General features: G+C 44.0%; 1 protein-coding gene across 1 annotated transcript in view; it reads right to left on the minus strand.

Annotated features, from left to right (window-relative positions):
* ATP6AP2 (ATPase H+ transporting accessory protein 2) overlaps positions 1 to 20251 on the minus strand; it is a 132204-nt gene that overhangs the window by 11289 nt on the left and 100664 nt on the right. The window contains exons 5-6 of the mRNA XM_060002523.1: positions 7672 to 7891; positions 1610 to 1740 (exon numbers count right to left, since the gene is read on the minus strand). Coding sequence (XP_059858506.1) covers positions 1610 to 1740; positions 7672 to 7711 — 171 coding nt within the window. The 5' untranslated portion in view covers positions 7712 to 7891. The remainder of the gene's footprint in view (positions 1 to 1609; positions 1741 to 7671; positions 7892 to 20251) is intronic.

Consider the following 20251-nt stretch of genomic DNA (forward strand, 5'->3'; position numbering starts at 1 on the left):
AGTGTGAAACTGTCCCAATTATCAACTCAGGAAACCATTTCCCTAATAACATCTAACAAGCAGAATTACGGGGTACTGGGATGACACTGGCAATGAAAACTCACACGGACAGCAAATGTCTTATTTAAAGCAGTAGTTGCAATCTCCTAATTGAGGATGCTGATTTCTACCTTCTTCGTTTTCTTAAACTTCTACAGACTTGAAACAATAAAGTCTAATAATAAGTCATCTCAAACCTTCTGTGGAAAAAAGCAGGCAAATAAACAAAATGTAGGTACTTTTCAAATTCCAGATTACAAAACATTCTCTTTTCCATATAACCATGGACATTTTCTTCCCTCACATCATTCTTTGCCCTTACCTACAGCATCACTTTTCTTTCACAGTGACACAGCAAGGCTACCATTACAACATTCTCTTTAGACTAAGTGCTTTATAAATAAAATTCCTGCTGAAAGTAACTCTCAGTAGTTGATTAGTAATTATTTCTAAAGGTTACTTTGACAGCCATTTGTAGTCAAAATTAAGTTTGTAAAGAACTAGGTACAAATTTCATCCTTAAATGTGAACAACCCATCAGGTTCACGCAAGGAACGCGGGGGCTCCACCCAAAGGCCCAGCAGAGGCAGCTCCCATGCATTGCTTCTGGTTTCAAGGGCACTCAGGACCTAGGAAGAATGTTCCTTTGAGTGATTGATGACATCTAGAGACCACCTCAAAAGCACCAAAGTTTAAAGTGGGAGGAGACAGGAAGATAAAGCAAACTCCATCTCCTTTCTTCCAGCCCTGAGCTTTATAAAATGTCTCATACTGACGGGACCTAGGCCCCCTACGCAACAATCATGTAAGCAGCCAGTTATTACAAAAGGTTATGGCTACTGACCACACTATTTTCCTAAATTCAGGTAAGATGCATATACATTTTATCATTCATAAAAAATTGCAGTGGACTGAATGTACGTGTCTCCTCAAAATTCATATTGCAAAATCCTAATCCCTCCAGTATGACGGTATTAGGAGTAGGGGCCTTAGGGAGGTAACTACATTATGAGGACGGAATCCTCGTGAATGAGCTTAGAGCGCCCTTATAGAGGGGACCCCAGAGGGCTCTCTCCGGCTCTCTCCACCATGTGAGGGTACGACAAGAAGTTGGCAGTCTGCAACCCAGAGAGGGCCTTCACCAGAACCCTACCATGCTGGCACCCTGATGGCAGACTTCCAGCCCCTGGAACTGTGAGAAATAAATGTTTATAAAGCAGCCAGTCTATGGTACTTTGTAATAGCAGCCTGAACCAAGACACAAATCTATCACGTGTACTGGAAAAACACAATAAAATTATACATCCTATTAATAGTAGGACAGATGCATTCTCTTATATAACAAAGAACGTCACTACTATGAATAAACGATTACATGGTTAATCTTTTATAATGATTTGTTTTCATAACCGAGCTTCGAACACTTATCCAAAATCTCCCTGACTACAAATAAGCTTTTTCCTTTTGTGACCTGGACCTATGTTTGCCCGTTGCTTTCCTGGCATATTAGCAGAAATCAACAAAAATGCTTGCACAAGCAGCTCCAAATATTTTTTTAAAATACACATACTTCTTTCACAGAGAAGCCCATGGACAATGCAGCCACGTCTGGGATTCGCTCTCCTGGTATGGGCCAATTTCCATCCCGGAAAACAACAGACCCTGGTGATCTTAATATACTGAACTCGTTCCCTAAGACACCTGAAAGGAAAACAGATTAATAAATGATCACCATCATAAATCTTTTGTACCCACATTGAAAATTATTAAATATAATACATACTTTCCCATTCTCCATTGACTTTAGCATACTAAATTTTGATTGGACAAAATGCTAAAACCTAAACATCAACAAATTCTTTTTCAAAGTATCACTGTAAGAATTTAAGTCCATACATTCTGCTGTAACAAAGTTACAACTATGAAACAAGATTCTCCTAATGATCTAGGTGCCTTCCTACAGATGGCCCTTAAACAGGGGCATGTGGCAATTTGGCAAGAATTAGAAATCAGCAGCATTTCTCCACATTTTTAAAGAACCAAAACCAAAACCTTGGCCCAGACCAGAAAGGAAGAAAAGAAACTTGAAATCTGTAAATTATTTCTACCATCGAGGGCTTCCCTGATGGCTCTGTGGTTAGGAATCCGCCTGCCAATGCAGGGGACATGGGCTCGAGCCCTGGTCCAGGAGGATCCCACATGCCGTGGAGCGACTGAGCCTGCGCTCTAGAGCCCACGAGCCACAACTGCTGTAGCCCGCGTGCCTAGAGCCCGTGCTCCGCAACAAGAGAAGCCATTGCATCAAGAAGCCCACACACCACAACGAGGAGTAGACCCCACTCACCGCAACTAGAGAAAGCCCGCGCACAGCCACGAAGACCCAACACAGCCATAAATAAACAAATAAATATTTCTACCATCGATCCTCTCTTGAAAATGCAAATTCATAAAATTCCTAGTATATCACGCCAAAACTTCAGCAGGTTAGTATATCTTAGGATAGATCATAGCTTCCCTTATGTCCCACAGGCAAAGCTATTGAAATGAGTACTGTCAAATGGGGGGTCCACGTTACCAGTCAGAATGTAAAATACTTCAGACTCTAGAAACAAAGTCCAGGACATAGTTTTTCCAAGGCACATATCAAGAGGCTGAGAAAAGGTATTCTGTAATAATAAAATCAACTAGTCTAGGGGTATGGGGCCTGGGATTAAGAGGTGAGAATGAGAATCAAGGGACTATGTTATAGGCCCTCCAAGGCTAAGGATGAGGTAGGTATCTTGCTTCTTCACCCATCGTGAGTTAACCCAATGATGTCTAGATTACACAAGGACAAGTAACTAATGGAAACTTTCGAGTTCCTATGAAAAGATTAGTTCCAAGTCCAAAACAAATCTTGGTCATGCCTAGTACAGGAAAATTAGACTTTAACAAAGCATCACTGTTACTCTCTTGACCTAAGGAAAGTACCACTTACAGGCTATGGGAATAACGTTGGAAGCAACAGTAAATGTTTTGGTGTTGCAGTATTGACAGTAAATAAAAGGCCTCAGGATGGTGCTGATACAACATGAAGAGTTACGAGTTTCATTCAGCACAGCCACTAGAGCAGGAATTTCCAAACTGCTCTACCCGAAGGCAGACAAAAATTAGCAGGATGGAATGGCAGTTTGTAAATGACAGACATCTTGCTTCGCTGAAGTAGTAGTTAACTGCAAACTCTAAGGAAAATGGGGCAGCAAGGAAGGCATACTTTCTGAATACCATACGCACTTAAAGAACAATATCTGGATCTGGAGATTGCCTTGTTTGAGATGCAGCCCTACTCACTCGACCCCAGCAGAGCTCTACTAAATTACTTTGCCTCAACTTTATAGTTAGAATCCACTTCCACACCTGTACAACAGTCCTTCAGCAGCCTAGAGCTTCAGAAAACCTTACAAGGACTCCTATACTGAGAAACTGCTGCTTCACGCAGGCATCTCCGGGATACCTGAAAGAAAGTCACCCATCCTCTACCTGAATGTGACCAGTGAATGGGGATGCCACCTCAGCGCCACGTTTGCCAGCAATCATCTCCATTGTCCCAACATTCTAACCCTTTAAAAAGTTTAAGAAGTTGGCTTCCCAACTTCTCTCAACTTCCAGTTTTATCACTCCCAACTCAGTCTCACCAGATAACCTCATCTCCAGCTTCAAGAGAAAGCACAGGAATTCCTCCAGCTTCCTGCTTCCTCTCCCCATCACAAGTTTATCTGCACAAGCCCCTATCCTTATCTCCTCTCCTTCCAGGTGCTGGCAGGGATGTCCCTCCTCCGGTTGAAAATATCCCACAGTTCAGCCTTCAAGGGACCTTCATTCATTCACCTACTGAATTATTCATTCAGGGTTTATTAAGTCTGTATTCTGGAAGAGAGGATGTATCAGGAGTTAGGTGGCTATATGGTTTGGAGCATACGAAGCTGGCCCTGTACAAAAGAGCTCCACGAGGGCAGAGGTTTCAGTCTATCTTGTTCACACAATATCCCCAGGGCTGAAACGGTGCCTGGCACACCGGTGCTCAATAGATACTTGTTGATTGAATGAATGAAGCCACATGTTGCACTAGCCGTTTCCCCTCTCAACTGGCTCTTTCGCTTCAGCATAAAAATACGCGTAGGGTGCTCCCATTCTAAAATCCAAACCACAAAACCCTTCCTTTGGTCCTACCAGCCTCCACCTACTTCTGCTTCCCTTCAGACGAAGAATCCTGGAAGAGTTGTCAGCCATCACTGCCTCTGCTACTTCTTCATCTCCTGTTTGCTACCTAACCCACAGCTTCTGACCCCACCATGCCACTGAAATGACTCACCAAATCCCAAAGACAATTTTCAGCCCTCAATGTATGTAACTTCCCAAAGCAACTGATACTGACAACCCCTTCCTTGAAACTCTCCTGCCTTGGCCTCCATAAGCCCGGGCCCCTGGTTTTCCTTCCAATCCCTCCGGCTACTTTTCTCCTCAGTTTCTTCCCCTTCCCATCCTTTAAAGCAGTGACGTCCAAACTTTTGAGATTTCAACCCTTTCAGTATAAAGTTTGAAAGTATTCCCAATATACATATATTTACTTATAAAGTATACATTTCTAGTATAAAATATATATTCATAATATATTACAGAACACACAAAATAAATAGAAATTTTTTAAAAGGATGACACACCTTAGTATTCTTCCCAATTTAATCATGAGAAAATAGCAGACAAGCCCAAATTGAGGGACAGTCTACAAAAATATCTGACCATTACTATAAAAAAAAAGAAAGAGAGAGAAAATAAAAGACAAATGGAATTTCCAGTACATTCTTCTGGCATCCCAATATCACTGGGCACACTCCACTTTGGAGATCTGCAGCTCCATTTCTGACCCTCACTGCTTTCTATTCTACACTGTTCTACAATGGAGTCTCCCCCTGGCTGAGCCCATCTACTCCTTAAGACTGCAAGCACCAAAAACACACTAATGGCTCCCAGATTTTTATATTCAGCTTAGATTTCCCTTGAACCTTAGGCCTGCATACCCCACAGTCAGCTGAGCGTTTCCTTCTAAGTCCCACGGGTCCTTCAAACTCAACAGGTTCAGAACTGAATTCACCATTTTTCCATACACGCCTCCTACATTCTCTGTATCAAAGGATGACACCACCTTCCACCCAGCTGCTTGAATTAGTCATCTTTAAATCCTTCCTCAGCACCACAGCTAATCAACCAATGAATTCTGTCCATCTTTTGTTCTTCTTCTTATCTCACAACCCTTTCCCCTCCATGCCCAGGGTCCTCATCAGGCCCTCCCCACTTCAGGCCCTCCCGAGGCTTGACAGAACTGGCCGCCTTATGACCTGTCATGCCACTCTCAGATCCAGCCTTCCCAGCACCTTTTCAAACTACAGATCTGAACATTCACCCTGCAGCTCAGCCACCTTCACTCGATGCCCGGAGCCTTTGAAACAAAATCCAAAATGTAACACCCAAAGCACTTCACCACCCTTCCTTTTGGGATCTCCCCAACTTAACCCCTATGCGTTTCAGCTCCACCAAACTATTCGCTCTTTTGCTCTCACACCTCTGTGCTTTTCTTCCCACCCCAACCTTTCACACATTTGCCGGTGAGGCACCCTGCCGAGGGAAATTTCCCCCCGCCTCCCCAGTCTGAGAGAGAGGTTAAGAATCCTTCCCCTCTTTGGGAACTCCCCACCATACTATGCTGTCATCTATGAATGGGGATGGAATCAACAAGTGAAAAAATAAACAGGTCCTACTTTTGACCTCTGGGGCATCAGTGACCAAACTGAATCCCTCTTCAACGTGACATCCCTTCAAATTCCATGTGTTCACCCTTGGCCTTTTCTCTCCAAGCTAAACATCTGAATTGTTTTCAAATACTCCTCATGACCTGGTATTCATAACCCTAGATCCCTTCCCCTGGTCTCTGGTTTGGTAACACCATTGTAAAGGACTTATATATATTTTTCTCAAATAGAGAAGTCAGATCTCTTAAAGATGTTTTCCATTAAATCACATTTAGTCATTGTGGAAAATAGTAATTTCACCTCATCTGACAAGAGCATGCAGTGCAGAAGCTGACAGGATCAGATTCTTGATCTGTATGAACTAGACTATTATAGTTAGGAAAGCAGGTTCAAACCATATACAGAAGCAATTATTTTGCCTCAGACCAAAACCTAACAAAAACCCCTAAACCTCACTGAATCAAAATAATATCAATCATAACATTAAAACATGGAATTTCAGCGAGATGTTCAGTTAAATCACAGTATCAGAAGGAAGATCTTTAAATTTCAAAAACGGAATTTAAAAACTTAAAAAATTCCCCCAAAGAAATTGAGTAGATAGATCAGAACGACCTTGACAGAGCCAGAGACGAAAGGTACAACACAACCTTAAAATTTGGGGGTCACTAAAGTAAGTGTAACTATCATCAACACACAACACTGGGCACCTCCAAGGATGGAGAAAACCTGCAGGTTTCAAAAACATCAAAGGTCTGTACCTTCATGTAGAATTAAACCACCATTCCCAAAGTGGGGCATCTCGGCACCTCACAGAGCAGCGGCACAGGCGTCCTACAGATTTTTAACGTCTAGCTTTTGAATCGACACACTGGGGAACAGGGACCCATTCCTCCAAACTGTTCTCAACTCGGCCTCTTGTTCACCACTGTGCCCCCAGTCCCTGCCCCCATCATTCCCACATTCTCACACCTGTGCCACGACATGTATAATGGGAAAGGCCCACACTTTGGAACCAGGTGATCTGAGTTCAATTCCAGCTTTGCGGCTTACTACTTGTGTGCTGTTTGGGTAATTTATCTAGGCTTGACCACTCTGTAAAACGAGGGTGATATCCTCTTCTAAGGATTGGTGTAAAATTAACCGAATTACATGATGCACGGTAAGAGGCCAATTATGAGCTGACTTGCATTCCCCTTGTTGAATGCTAGGGAACCTAGGTTCCACGGAGAAAACTACCATTTTTTGACATGTGACCCTAAGAACGTGACTCACATCTTAGTTTCCAAATCCTTAAAATTGGGAACTATTGCAAACTACTGAGAGGAACTTTAAATTCTCCTTGAGAAATAATCATACAAAAACAATTACTCCACCTCCAACTTCCGTATCCTGAAACACTGGGGGGAGTGGGAAGATTTCACCAATTACTGATGATAACCGCTAGAAATGAAGACACCAGAAAAATGCAAAGAAAAGCAGCAGCTAATGGCAACTGAGAAGCCTGCCTTCACTTCTTCGCAGAGGGCTGCAGTTCAACAGTTGACTGAGAAATGCATCCCCGTCCTCCGAAGCGCCTCCCGAGCCGGAAGAGGCTGGAGCAAGACAGGCGGGCGCGCCTTTCTTGAAGAGGCAAAGGGTGGAGGCCGGCTCAGGTGCCCGCACGCAGCCCAGCCCCGCCCGGCCCCAGCAAGCCCGCCAGGCCGCGCCGCCACAGGCCGGCCCGGACAGAAGGCGGAGAAGGAGGCGGCTGGGCCGAGGCCATCGCCAGCTGCCCGCACTGCGGCATCCGCCCCACTGCCGCCCACCCGCGGCCGCCCCCGAGTCCCGCGGCCCGGGGCCTTACCTGCCACCAAGAAGGACAAGAGCACGACGAGCACAGCCATGGTTCCGCGGCGGCCGCAGCAGTGCAGGTCGACACAGAGCTGGCCGGCGGGACGCCAGCGACCACCGCCGCACGAGTGGTTGACGAGCTCGGGCTCGCCCCGACCCCCTAAGCCCGCCCCGTCCTCGCCTCCTCTGGGACGGCCGCAGCCTTCTCCACCAATCGCCAGCTACGCCGCGGCCTGCGGAAGAGACGAAGCCCGGGAAACGTTAGCGTCATGGGCGGAGCCTAACGTGATGGATGGAAGGCCCTGCCAATGGCAGGCAGCGATCAAAGAGCCGGGGAGTTCCTCTCCTGGCCCGTGACGAACGGTCACGGGATGGAGGGTAGGGCGGGTGGTCGGGGGCTGGGGGGATGACGAAACCTGTCGAGGGGTCCAGAGAGCCCACAGGGTGGGGCTGCCTCCCGGGTGCGGACCCTTTCGCCAGTCTCGAGCGACGGTCTCCAACCAGGGTGTCTGTCTGTCCCGGTCGCGTGGCCTCGCCCCGCTACGGGTGCAGCTGTGGAAGCTGCAGGGCTGGTTTGGGTTTCGCTATGACAATTACACAGATGCTGAGCACCTGCTGGGAGGAAGCCAGGCGCTTCGGGAAACCCCTGCACTCCAAGTAGGGGTGCTAGATAAACTACAGGACGCCCAGTTACGTTTGAATTTCAGATAAACAACGATACTTTTTAGCATAAACATGTCGTGAATATTCCATGGGACATACTTATACTAAAAAAAAGTATCCGTTGTTTATCTGAAATTCAAATGTAACTGGGCGTCCTGCATTTTGATTTGCTAAATCTGGCAACCCTATCTAAGATTTTCTGATCTACCAGGAGTTAATTACATTAATTACTTCCTTCATCCATTCACTCAGTGTTAGGCGAAGGCTAGACATAATAATTTGACCAGGATCCTCCCTTCTCACATCTTACGGGGTTTTATTATTATTATTATTAAACCTATGATATGAAGCAAGAAATGACAGTGTATCATCTGTGGTCAGAAAACGATGTCCCAGCCAATGACCTTGAAAGATGGATGTGGTTTCAGTACGCAAGGATAGGAGATGGGGAGGTTCTTTCAGGTAGCAAAAACTAAGCTATGACAGGGAGAAAACCCATCAGGTTAAGCATTAAATGTTTAGTTTAACCAAAGAAGAGGGGCACAAAGTGCTAAAAATTTCAATTAGGGACATGTTTATTGAGGATGTTGAATGTTACATAAAAGAACCACGCTTCAGTTGGTAGGAAATGGGGAGCCACTGAAAGGTGTCTGAGCACCGTTCGGTGCACAAATGCGAGACGAAACTGTTGGGGGGGAAATGCCCTACTATTTCCTCAGTTTCCAATCTCCATTTTCTTCTTGGGATTAATAGAGGGAGAAAAAAAGGAGAGTGGGTTGAAAGCAGTGACCTCAGCAGTTTCTCAGGTATCCTAGGAAAATACTCAGGTTTGAACTGTCTAGAACCCCTACGCTTACCAAAGCCACTCTCAGTTTAGGGAATGGAATCTGGATTTCCTCGCTCAATTTCAGAAAACCCTTGGACTCTCGAATTGGCGTTCTTTCGGAGGAGAATTTGCACAAATGTGATTTTAAAGAAATCTGAAGGGGGAAGGGATATTTTTTCATTAGGAATGTGAAATTATTAGATTACCAAAACTATCTAAAGCAGCTAAGTTCAAAACAACTCTAAAATGACTGGCTTGAAAAAAATAGATATCAATATAAGAATTTAATCATTTTTTAAAAATTCATTTTCAAGCACGATGGAATCATTTCTCTTCACATCAACTAAAATTTCATCCTTTGTACCTCTTGCTATGTATTGTAGAACAGGTTCTAGACCAAGGCCCTGAAAACGTTTGTCTAAATAATCAGCTAAAAGTGGAGCACAACTCCTGCAATTTCATCCAGCCTAAGAAACAGGGAAAGGAGTGAATTTTTCTGTTCTTGAAAGAGTTCTAGGACATTCTTATTTCTATTAATTTGAAGTAGACTAAAAATATTATAAATAGACTGGAACATAAAATAAATCCTGCCTCTTCCCCCCCCCCCAAGAAAACCTCAAAATCTCACAATCTTTCATACTCTATGTCTTGAGAAATAACATCCATTTTTGAGCTAAGGGTGAACAGCTTGTCCTTTAAACCTAAGACCCCTTTTCATCTGAGGTCTCAAAGGGGCATTGCTGCTCCTTATAGCCTTGAAATGCAGCAGGATAAACGCGGTAGGAAGCTTTCTCCTTGTTTCATAGACTGAGAGATTGAAACCTGGGGGTGGGCATGCGTACTCAAGGTCACCTTCTGAATCGTCAGCAGTTCTGCTTTATGAACACAGCCCTTCTGATTCAATCTTTAGCGCTCAGTAAACAACCGGTGATGTGCAGTTAACTTTTCCATTGAAGCATTTCAAGGTGGATATGTGTGTGGCAGGATAATATTTGAAGTAATGACCCATGTGTTAGCCTAAAAGAACCTCCTCCCCGACTCTTGCCACACCTCTCCTCCCAGGCCAAATAGCCAAGACTCCAGCCATCCATTGCCCTGAGGGGAGGACTCTTGGAGAAGAACCAGAAAACAAAAATGTCAAATTCCTGGTTCTTGAGTTCCCAAAGGAGAGGTCCAGATAGAAGATTTGAAAGAATATGTAATATAGTTTGCTTCCCCAACTCTGCCCCCTCCACCCCTTATTAATTCCAGCAGTAAGTTCTGAGTGATCCCAGAGAGACCACTGTGAGATGGTCTGGTCCCTGCAAATCAGCCATCAGGGAGCCCAGTGGAGGGCTCCTAAATTAAAATTAAGGATTTCTTTTCAAAAGACACAATATACAGAATGGAAAAGTGAGAGAGAAGGAGAGAATAACTTTACAGAGGAGAAGCTGACAAACACTGCTGCAGCCTGGTGATCAAGGTCAACATCCACAGTGACAAACCATGTTGACAGTACATACTCTTGACATGATGGGATGAGAATGGCACTCAATCTCTGTGACCTTCCTCCCCAAATCCATAACCCCAGTCTAATCATGAGAAAAACATCAGACAACTCCCAATTGAGGGACATCCTACAAGATATCTGACCGGTGTGCCTCAAAACTATCAGGGTCATCAAAAACAAGGCAAGTCTGAGGAACTGTCACAGCCAAGAGGAGCCTAAGTAGACATGACAACTAAATGTAATGTGGGATCTTGGACGGGATCCTGCAACAGAAAAAGGAAATCTGAATAAAGTATGGATTCTAGTCAAGAATAATGTATCAATATTGGTTCATTAATTTTGACATGCGTGCCGTACTAATGTAAGTTGTTGTTAACAGGGAAAGCTGAGTGTGAGGTATATGGGAACTCTCTGTAGTATCTTCTCAATTTTTCTTTAAATCTAAAACGTTCTAAAAAATAAAGTCGATTAAAAAAAACCCATAAGGTAAGTGAAAATACAAGTCACAAAATGGGAAAAGATCAATTATATCCAGAAAGTGGAAATCACTCCTACAAATCAATAAGACACCACCTGATAGAAAAATGGGCAACTGACTTGAATAGATACTTTGCAGAAGAGGAAATAGGAAAGATCAGCAACTATATAAAAAGATGCTCAACTTCATTAGTAGTTAGGGAAACGCAAATTTGAAACCACGAGATACCACGACACACCACTAGATTGGCAAAAGCCTAAAAGTCTGACCATGCCAAGTGTAGGCAAGGATGCGAATCAACTGAAACTCTCATAACATGCTGGTGGGAGTATAAATTGGTACAACGATTTTTGAAAACATTGCCTTGTCTATTAGAGCTGAAGATATACATACCCTATGACCCAGCAGTTCCATTCCTTGGAAGAAATACTATAGGAATATGCACTTACATGTGGCAGAATACACGTACAAGAATGTTCATAACAACACAGTTCATAATAGCCCCAAACTGGAAGCAATTGAAATATCCATTAACAGTAGGCTAGATAATAAATTGTGGTATTGTATGTTTCATACAATGGCATATTATATCATAATGAAAAGGAATAAATATAAATAACAGATTATGTATTATATATCACATTTATATTTATATTGTATTATATTATATAGAAATAAGAAATGAACAGTATGATTCCATTTATATAAAGTTCAAAACCACACAAAAAGAAAGTATGCTGTTTAGAGACGCAGCATTGGTGGTCAAAGTATAAAGAAAGGCCAGGAAATGATTACCATAAAAATGTCATAGAAGTTACCTATGGGGCGGCAGAGAGAGGGGGATACATCTAAAAGGGACATGAAGATCTGGGGATGCTGGTCATTTCTTAATGACTTGGATGGCTGTTGTTACACTAGCGTTCATTTCATTATTATCCACATTTTGAACATTGATGTTGTATGTTTGTGTCTTATATTTTACAATAAAAAAGGTTTTTAAAATCTAGTTTGCTCGTTGGAATCTTGAGGAGTCGTATCTCCCTTTGACTTGGTAGGAATTATTTGTATGCGATTTCAACTTACGTTTGGAGATTCTTGTGTTTACACAACATGTGTTCAATGAGGGTGGAAGTTTCCAAAGAAAGGCCAGAGTTACGGTTGGCATGTTAACTGCTGTCTTACAAGAGATCTTAGAGATGGTATCTACTGCGGGAATTCACCACAGGGCAAAATCCAGGCTTCAGCCCCCCAGCCTGAGAACAACAGTTCTGTCAGTGTCCCAGAGGGAATCTGACACTGTGACATTGACCCAAAACAATAAAGTCGTAAGTTCTTAAAGTTACAAATAGCATTTTGACATATATAAGTATGTGGTAGTCTGCATATTCATGACAACCTGGTCAGTGTTTTCTCTCCAAAAATGCAAGTGACACAGGAATCCTAGTTACTCAAAATCAACTTGGTGAGTATGAAGCCACAGCAAATAGTTAACGAATCAGGCTCTGTTGTACCCATCTCCGCAGCTGGAACACACCCACTGGGCAGACTAGATAATTGTGTCAGACTGACAGGGCACTGTAATAAGCCCCCTTTGGGTTTGACTGCACATACCATACCTCTCCATTCGTGAGAGCTTCCAGCCCCCTTCCATGGTCTTCGCCATATTTGTTTTCCTGATTAAACTCTGACTGAGACAGAGCGCAATCTTATTTCCAAGTTTTAGTGGGCATTTCATTTCACTGAGCCACTGGATACTGACTTCAGTGACTGGGTTAGTTTCTCTCCAAACCCCCCTGAAAAACCTAACCCAAAGCACCATGTCCTCTGAACTTACGATGACAGAAGTCAGAATGTTCGTAATCTGAGGGTGAGGGAGAGAGACTGAGAAGGGGCACAAGGGAACTTTCTGGGGTGATAGAAATATTCTGTATCTTGATCTCGACTGTGGTTACATGGGAGATATACATAGATGAAAACACAACAAGCTGTTCACTTAAGATCCGTGCATTTTACAGTAGGCAAATTACACCTAAAATATTTTAAGAGTATTCTCAGATTGCACCTAGTAGATGAGTATATTTAAACTAACATGAATAGAAGTTGTTTAATTTTTTCATTCACTCATTCATTCATATATCCAGTGTTGGGTGTTTGCAGTGTGCTCTGTGAACACTGGGTCCTGCTAACTTGGAGATGAACCCTGAATAAATAACCTGAGAATTTACATCCCATATGAAGGGGGAAAGGGGAAAAAGCTTCTTTTCATATGGTTTAGCTCCAAGTTAGCAGGGCCCAGTGTTGACAGAGCGCATTGTAAACATTCAACATTGGATATATGAATGGATGAATGAATGAATGAACAAATTAACAAATGATGGCTTCTAGTCATACACAAAGTGTATAAGGGAATCTTCTGCTAGTGAAGTGATCACAGTAAGTTCATTTTCCAGATAATTACAAAAGGCAAGAACAAGGTAAGACCATACTTTGGCAACAACTGTTTTCAAGACAGCTTCTGAAGCTGACAGGAGCTGGCTGGGATGCTTGGTCACCTGATCAGGTCCTTGGTCCTCTATTTCCCCCACTGACTCCCCTTCTGTCTTTTTTTTTTTTTTTTTTTGGCCACACTGCACAGCATGCAGTATCTTAGTTCCCTGACCAGGGATCGAACCCGTGCCCCCTGCAGTGGAAGCGCGGAAGTCCCTCCCCTTCTATCTTTTCTGCCATGCTCATTCCGCTATGGGCCCATGGACTACCCCTCACTCTTTCTCTTCACTACGCCCTGATTTCCCTGCCTCTCAGGACTTCTCTTGGAACTACTGGACACAACCCAGACCCCAGAATCATGTGGCTGCTTGCCTTCTCTTCCTATAATGGGCTGCTGACTGTTGCTGTGGAAATTTCCCTACCTCTGGGGATTGGCTCTCAGCTGGGCCCCCAAAACCTGCCCAATCATCCTTTCTCCTGACCCAGTCACTGCCTCCTCTCTCCCTCCCCCACCTGCATAACTATTTAAAGCTTCCAGCAAAAGTCTTCAAGCCCCTATCTCCCCCCTCCCCGCCCTCCCTAGCTCCAGTCCGCTGTTGGGCATCCATCCTGCTGCCCATAATGGGAAAGAGTCTAGACTCAGGAGTGTGCATTGGTCATTACCGATCCATTACCAGCATCAGGAAACCAACTGTGCTCCCTCTTCTCCCATCACCTCTGGCAGCTACTTCCCCTTCCTTATGAACGTGGTGAGTTATGAATGAAAAATGTCCAGTCTCCAGATACCCTCCCTCAACCTCAGAGGGCAACACCAGGAACCCTGCACACAGCAGCCTGTGGGGCGTCCTGCACTGACCCACTCCCGGTTGTTAGTGAGATTAGTGAGAGCCGAGAGGGGAGCGTGGGAGCCTGGCTTTGCACCGTCACTGCCCTCAGGCATGCACCCCCCATCCCCCCCCCCCACACACACACATTTTGAGCGTCCTGAGTTCCAGTGCGCGCTGGATGGCGTGCCCAGGGCTGGGGAGAGAAGGGCAGGTCAGACTCAGCCTCGTGTTCCTAACCCACCCGGTGTTCAGACTCCTGCTCTGGCCTTTGCTTCCGCTTTTGTTCACTGTCAGACTGTCTCTTGGTGCCCGGTTCGGCCTTCTAGTTACAGATGGTTTGCTCGTTTGAGTACATTTTAAATTTGAGAATAGTTTGAGGTGTACAGAAAAGTTGCAAAGATAGCACAGAGAGTTCCCACATACCCCACACCCAGTTTCCCCTATTGTTAACCTCTTATGTTAGTTTGGTGTATATTTGTCACAACTACTGAACCAATATTAACACATTATGATGAACTAAAGCCCATACTTTAATCAGATTCCCTCAGTTTTAACCTAATCCAACTGGAGTTTTGATTCATTTCCTTCCATCGTCTTCTAAATTTGCCTTGGCCTGAGCATGGATGGTCTCGGTCTGCAGCCCCACCCTGACTTCACTCCTGCACAGCCGCAGTGCTCTGCATCTCAACCAGCAGCTGAATCTCAAGCCTGGAAGCCCCAGTGACCTGCAGTTCTGACCTGCACCTGTATCTGGAGCTATCGCGTTGTCTCCTGCAACCACTGCATCCTTCCCTCTGGACTCCTGTTAAGTCTATTTGTATCAAGTTTTACCAAACTGGAACACTTCCATACATATTTGGCTTGATCAGAAGTGATTTGTTTGCAAGTGACCTTAACAAAAACAGGGAGTCTTTATTGGTAGGATGTAAGGGTATATAACAACAGTGTTGGATAAAGAGTTCCTGTTATCCAACTGACTGTGATCTTGGACGAGTGACTTGACCTTTCAGGGCTCAGTTTCCTCATCTGTAAATGTGGATAACTGTGGTGTCAACCCCATAGGTCATGCGACGATTGAAGTTAATATGCATAGGGCTTCCCTGGTGGTGCAGTGGTTAAGAATCCGCCTGCCAATGCAGGGGACATGGGTTCAATCCCTGGTCCGGGAAGATCCCACATGCCACGGAGCAACTAAGCCCATGCGCCACAACTACTGAGCCCGCGTACCACAACTACTGAAGCCCGCGCGCCTACAGCCTGTGCTCTGCAACAAGAGAAGCCACCGCAACGAGAAGCCCGTGCACCGCAACGAAGAGTAGCCCCGGCTCATTGCAACCACAGAAAGCCCTGCGCAGCAACGAAGACCCAATGCAGCCAAAAATAAATAAATAATAAATATATAATTTTTAAAAATTAAAAAAAAAGTTAATATGCATATAGCACTTAGAACTTGGCGTGTGAGCATTCAGTCATCCTTAGCCATAATAATAAAGGGGAAGATGATGATGGTTATAAAGGTGTCTCAAGGAAGAACCAAGGAAGAGCATCAGAAGTAAGACAGAAAAACAGGAAAGGAGGTTCCTTTTTTAAGGCTACGAGGTCTCTCTCTTTCCTGCTTTTCTCTAAGTGTTTGATTCCTTCTTCTGTCCTCTGAAGATTGGGACACAGGCTACAAACTGAAGCTGAAGTTCCTAGTGCCTTCAAGCTAGGAGGCTCAATGTTGGTGTTCACGTTGCAAATTTCCGGAAGAGAAAAACAGAGAAGGCCCGCCGGGGTAAGGCAGCCTCCAGGGGTCCTGTCACTGGTGGTATGTGTAGGGCCATATGGAGCCAATGGATTCCTAGGGCTTCCCCTCCCAGACTGAGGAAGTGGCAGGTTCTCTCAGGGGGTGTCATAGTTATCTACTGCTGCATCACAAATAGCCCCCAAATTTAGTGGCTTCAAATCATTAGCTTTTATAATCTCTTAGGGTTTCTCTGCGTCGGGAATTTGGGAGCAGCTCAGCTAGGTGGTGTCCTGGCTTGGGGATCTCTCATGCCACTGCCGTCAGATGGTGGCTGGAGGTGTGGTCATTCTGAAGGCTTCTGCACTCATGTGTCTGACACCTGAACTGGGAAGACTCAAACAGCTGGGAGTTGGCACAGATGGGCATACTGGGTATCTTCCTCTCTCTATTTCTATTGATACGTGATCTTTCCACATGAAAAGATGTCTATATGATCATTCCACATGAAAAGATGTCTACATGATCATTCCAGCATGGTGGCTTCAGGGTAACCAGATGTCTTACATGATGGCTCAGGACACCAAAGGCTCAAGCGTGTGTCCCAAGCGGGAGAGAAAGCCAGGTGGCAGCCATTTTGCATTTTATGACCGGGCCTTGGAAGGTCAGTGAGCACCAATCACTTCCTTGCTCACTTGCTCATCACATCACTTGCTTGGTCAAGGAAGACAGAAAGATCTGCCCAGATGGCCAAAAAGCACATGAAAAGATGCTCGACATCACTATTTACTAGAGAAATGCAAATCAAAACTACAATGAGATATCACCTCACACTGGTCAGAATGGCCATCATCAAAATGTCTACACACAATAAATGCTGCAGAGGGTGTGGAGAAAAGGGGACCCTCCTACACTGTTGGTGGGAATGTAAATTGGTACAGCACTATGGAGAACAGTATGGAGATTCCTTAAAAAACTAAAAATAGACTACCATATGATCCAGCAATCCCTCTCCTGGGCATATATATATTTAGAAACGATACATGCACCCCAGCGTTCACTGCAGCACTATTTACAATAGCCAGGACATGGAAGCAACCTAAATGTCCATTAACAGAGGAACGGATAAACAAGATGTGGTACATATATACAATGGAATATTACTCAGCCATGAAAAAGAATGAAATAATGCCACTTGCAGCAACATGGGTGGACCTAGAGATTATCATACTAAGTGAAGTAAGTCAGACAGAGAAAAACAAATATCATATGATATGACTTATATGTGGAATCTAAAAAAATGGTACAAATGAACTTATTTACAAAACAGAAACAGACTCACAGACTCTGAAAACAAATTTATGGTTACCAAAGGGGAAAGGTGGGGGGAGGGATAAATTAGGAATTTGGGATTAACATATACACACTACTATATGTAAAATAGTTAATCAACAAGGATCTACTGTATAGCACAGGGAACTCTACTGAATATTCTGTAGTAACCTATATGGGAAAAGAATCTGAAAAAGAACAGACATATGTATATGTGTAACTGAATCACTTTGCTGTACACCTAAAACTAACACAACATTGTAAATCAACTATAATATAAAATAAAATTTAAAAAAAAAGAGGGACTTCCCTGGTGGCACAGTGGTTACGAGTTCACCTGCCAATGCAGGGGTCGTGGGTTCGAGCCCTGGTCCGGGAGGATCCCACACGGGTGCCCAAATAAGCCCGTGCGCCACAACTACCGAGCCAGCGCTCTAGAGCCCACGAGCCACAACTACTGAAGCCCACGCGCCTAGAGCCCATGCTCCGCAACAAGAGAAGCCACCGCAATGAGAAGCCCGTGCACCGCAACGAAGAGTAGCCCCTGCTCGCCACAACTAGAGAAAGCCCGCGCACAGCAATGAAGACCCAACGCAGCCATAAATAAATAAACAAACAAATAAATAAATAAAACAGTAAGAAAAACTAAAAAATTGTTAACACTTTAATTAAAAAAAAGCAAGAAAGGTGTGCCCAGGTTCAAGGGGAGGGAACGCAGCACCCCCACCCCCACCTGTCAACGGAGGCCTGTCAAAGTCACACCGGAAGAAGAGCTTGTGCGTTGGCATATTTATTGGCGTGACCATCTTTGGAAAACACAATCCCCAACAGGGGGGTTGCACACAGATGAGGAGACAGTGGCTGCCATATCTAATATAATACTATCTAATGTATTTTAGCCAAGAATATATTATAAACATTTCTCCACATAATTATTCTTCCCCAACATCCTTTTCTAACAAGCTTTAAGTTTTAAAATTCATGTTATCAAAGTAACACATACTCATAAAAAATTCAAAACGCAGAAATGCATAAAGAAACAATGGAAGGTCCCCCCTTCTCTTCCTGCTAATTATTCTCTAGGGGTAACAATAAATTTTATATCTGTTTAGACTTTCCTTTATACCTATTTAATCATATATATGATTTTTTTTTTTATAAAAATAAAAATCAGGGCTTCCCTGGTGGCGCAGTGGTTGAGAGTCCGCCTGCCGATGCAGGGGACGCGGGTTCGTGCCCCGGTCCGGGAAGATCCCACATGCCGCGGAGTGGCTGGGCCCGTGAGCCATGGCCGCTGAGCCTGCGCGTCCGGAGCCTGTGCTCCGCAAAGGGAGAGGCCACAACAGTGAGAGGCCAGCGTACCGCAAAAATAAATAAATAAATAAATTTAAAAAATAAAAATCATGTTATATATTCTTGCTTATTTTACTTTAAAATGGTTTAGCTATCTTGCTGTAGCAGGAAGCAATGTGTCATACTCTTTTTAATTGGTGCATAGTATTCTGTTGTCTGTGTTACGATGTCTCTAATTTACTTTAAGGACGGGCAGTGTGTTATAAAGTGTGTTATTTAGTTTAAGCTATGCTTTCAGGGCCAGTGAGCTGCTCTTTACGGGAATTCCCACTCCAGGAGCGGCGGCCAACTTTAATCAGAAAAGTCACCCTCCACGAGCTTCATCTATTTTTACCTCCCATCAACACTAGATTTTGCTAATTAGCAGAGTGATTGTTCAAGTGAATCTGTACAACGGATATTCCCAATGGGCTCTTATTGTTGAACTGAGAAGTATTCAAGGTATATGGCTTGCCTGAACTATTTTAGAGACACTCTCCGAACTTGCACAGACAGGGCAGTTGAATCTAGGCAGGCATGTAGCTTGTGCTCAGGGGCATGTCTGGCTAGATCTCTAGGGGGGCCTTTGTCCAACCATGAATCTGGATATTCTGGTCGCCTGATGCTGCCTTCAAGGCTAATAGAATCCTGCTTCTAGAGTGCTGTAGCCTCCGCCTTAAATGAATTTTGCATGCAAGGACCGAGCTGGGACTCCTTTGGGTACACAGAAGAGGTTGTACCACTGTTGCTTAGGCCTGCTTGTTAATTTCCACCTGGCTGATCTGGGCCTGAGACCTGCTCTTGTTACAACCTGGTGGCTAGGTGGGGAATAGGTAGGCCTCACCTACCTTGGACTAATGGCAGTTACAAGAGAGCCTCGTAAGACTACCTGACCAAATTGACCTTGGTCAGTTCACAACATTATGGATCATAATTTATTTTTCCAAACCCATTTCAACAGACATTTACAATGCTTCTAATGTTTTGCCTTTACATTAAACATTGCAGTGCCATCCACTTCACAAAATGTTTGCATACATTTTTTTAACATAATAATTGCATACTATTTCATTGAGGGGATGCACCCATATTTATTGATCTAACCCCCTATTTTTGTATCTTCGGTTTTGGCAGAATCCAAATCAGAACCTGGGTCTGGTTGATGGAAGCCCAGGTCTTTTCTAATGCTTTGAAACAGAATTTTCTGGAAGATGGAACCTGGGAGTAAAGTGCCAAGGAGCTAATAATGGACGTTGTTCTTTTCCCAGTTCCTGTTTGGGGATTCCATCCAGGACCTCAATTGACTTTTCACCTCTCTGGGTCTGCTTAAAGTGACTCCCCACCCTTGTTACAGGTATGATTTTCTGAACAAACATAAGAAATCCTGTTGTTACAGAATCTAATTTTCAAACCCAGGAAGGTGCAAAGCTCAGATC

This window comes from Delphinus delphis, chromosome X, assembly GCF_949987515.2.
Source record: "Delphinus delphis chromosome X, mDelDel1.2, whole genome shotgun sequence".
Taxonomy (NCBI): domain Eukaryota; kingdom Metazoa; phylum Chordata; class Mammalia; order Artiodactyla; family Delphinidae; genus Delphinus; species Delphinus delphis.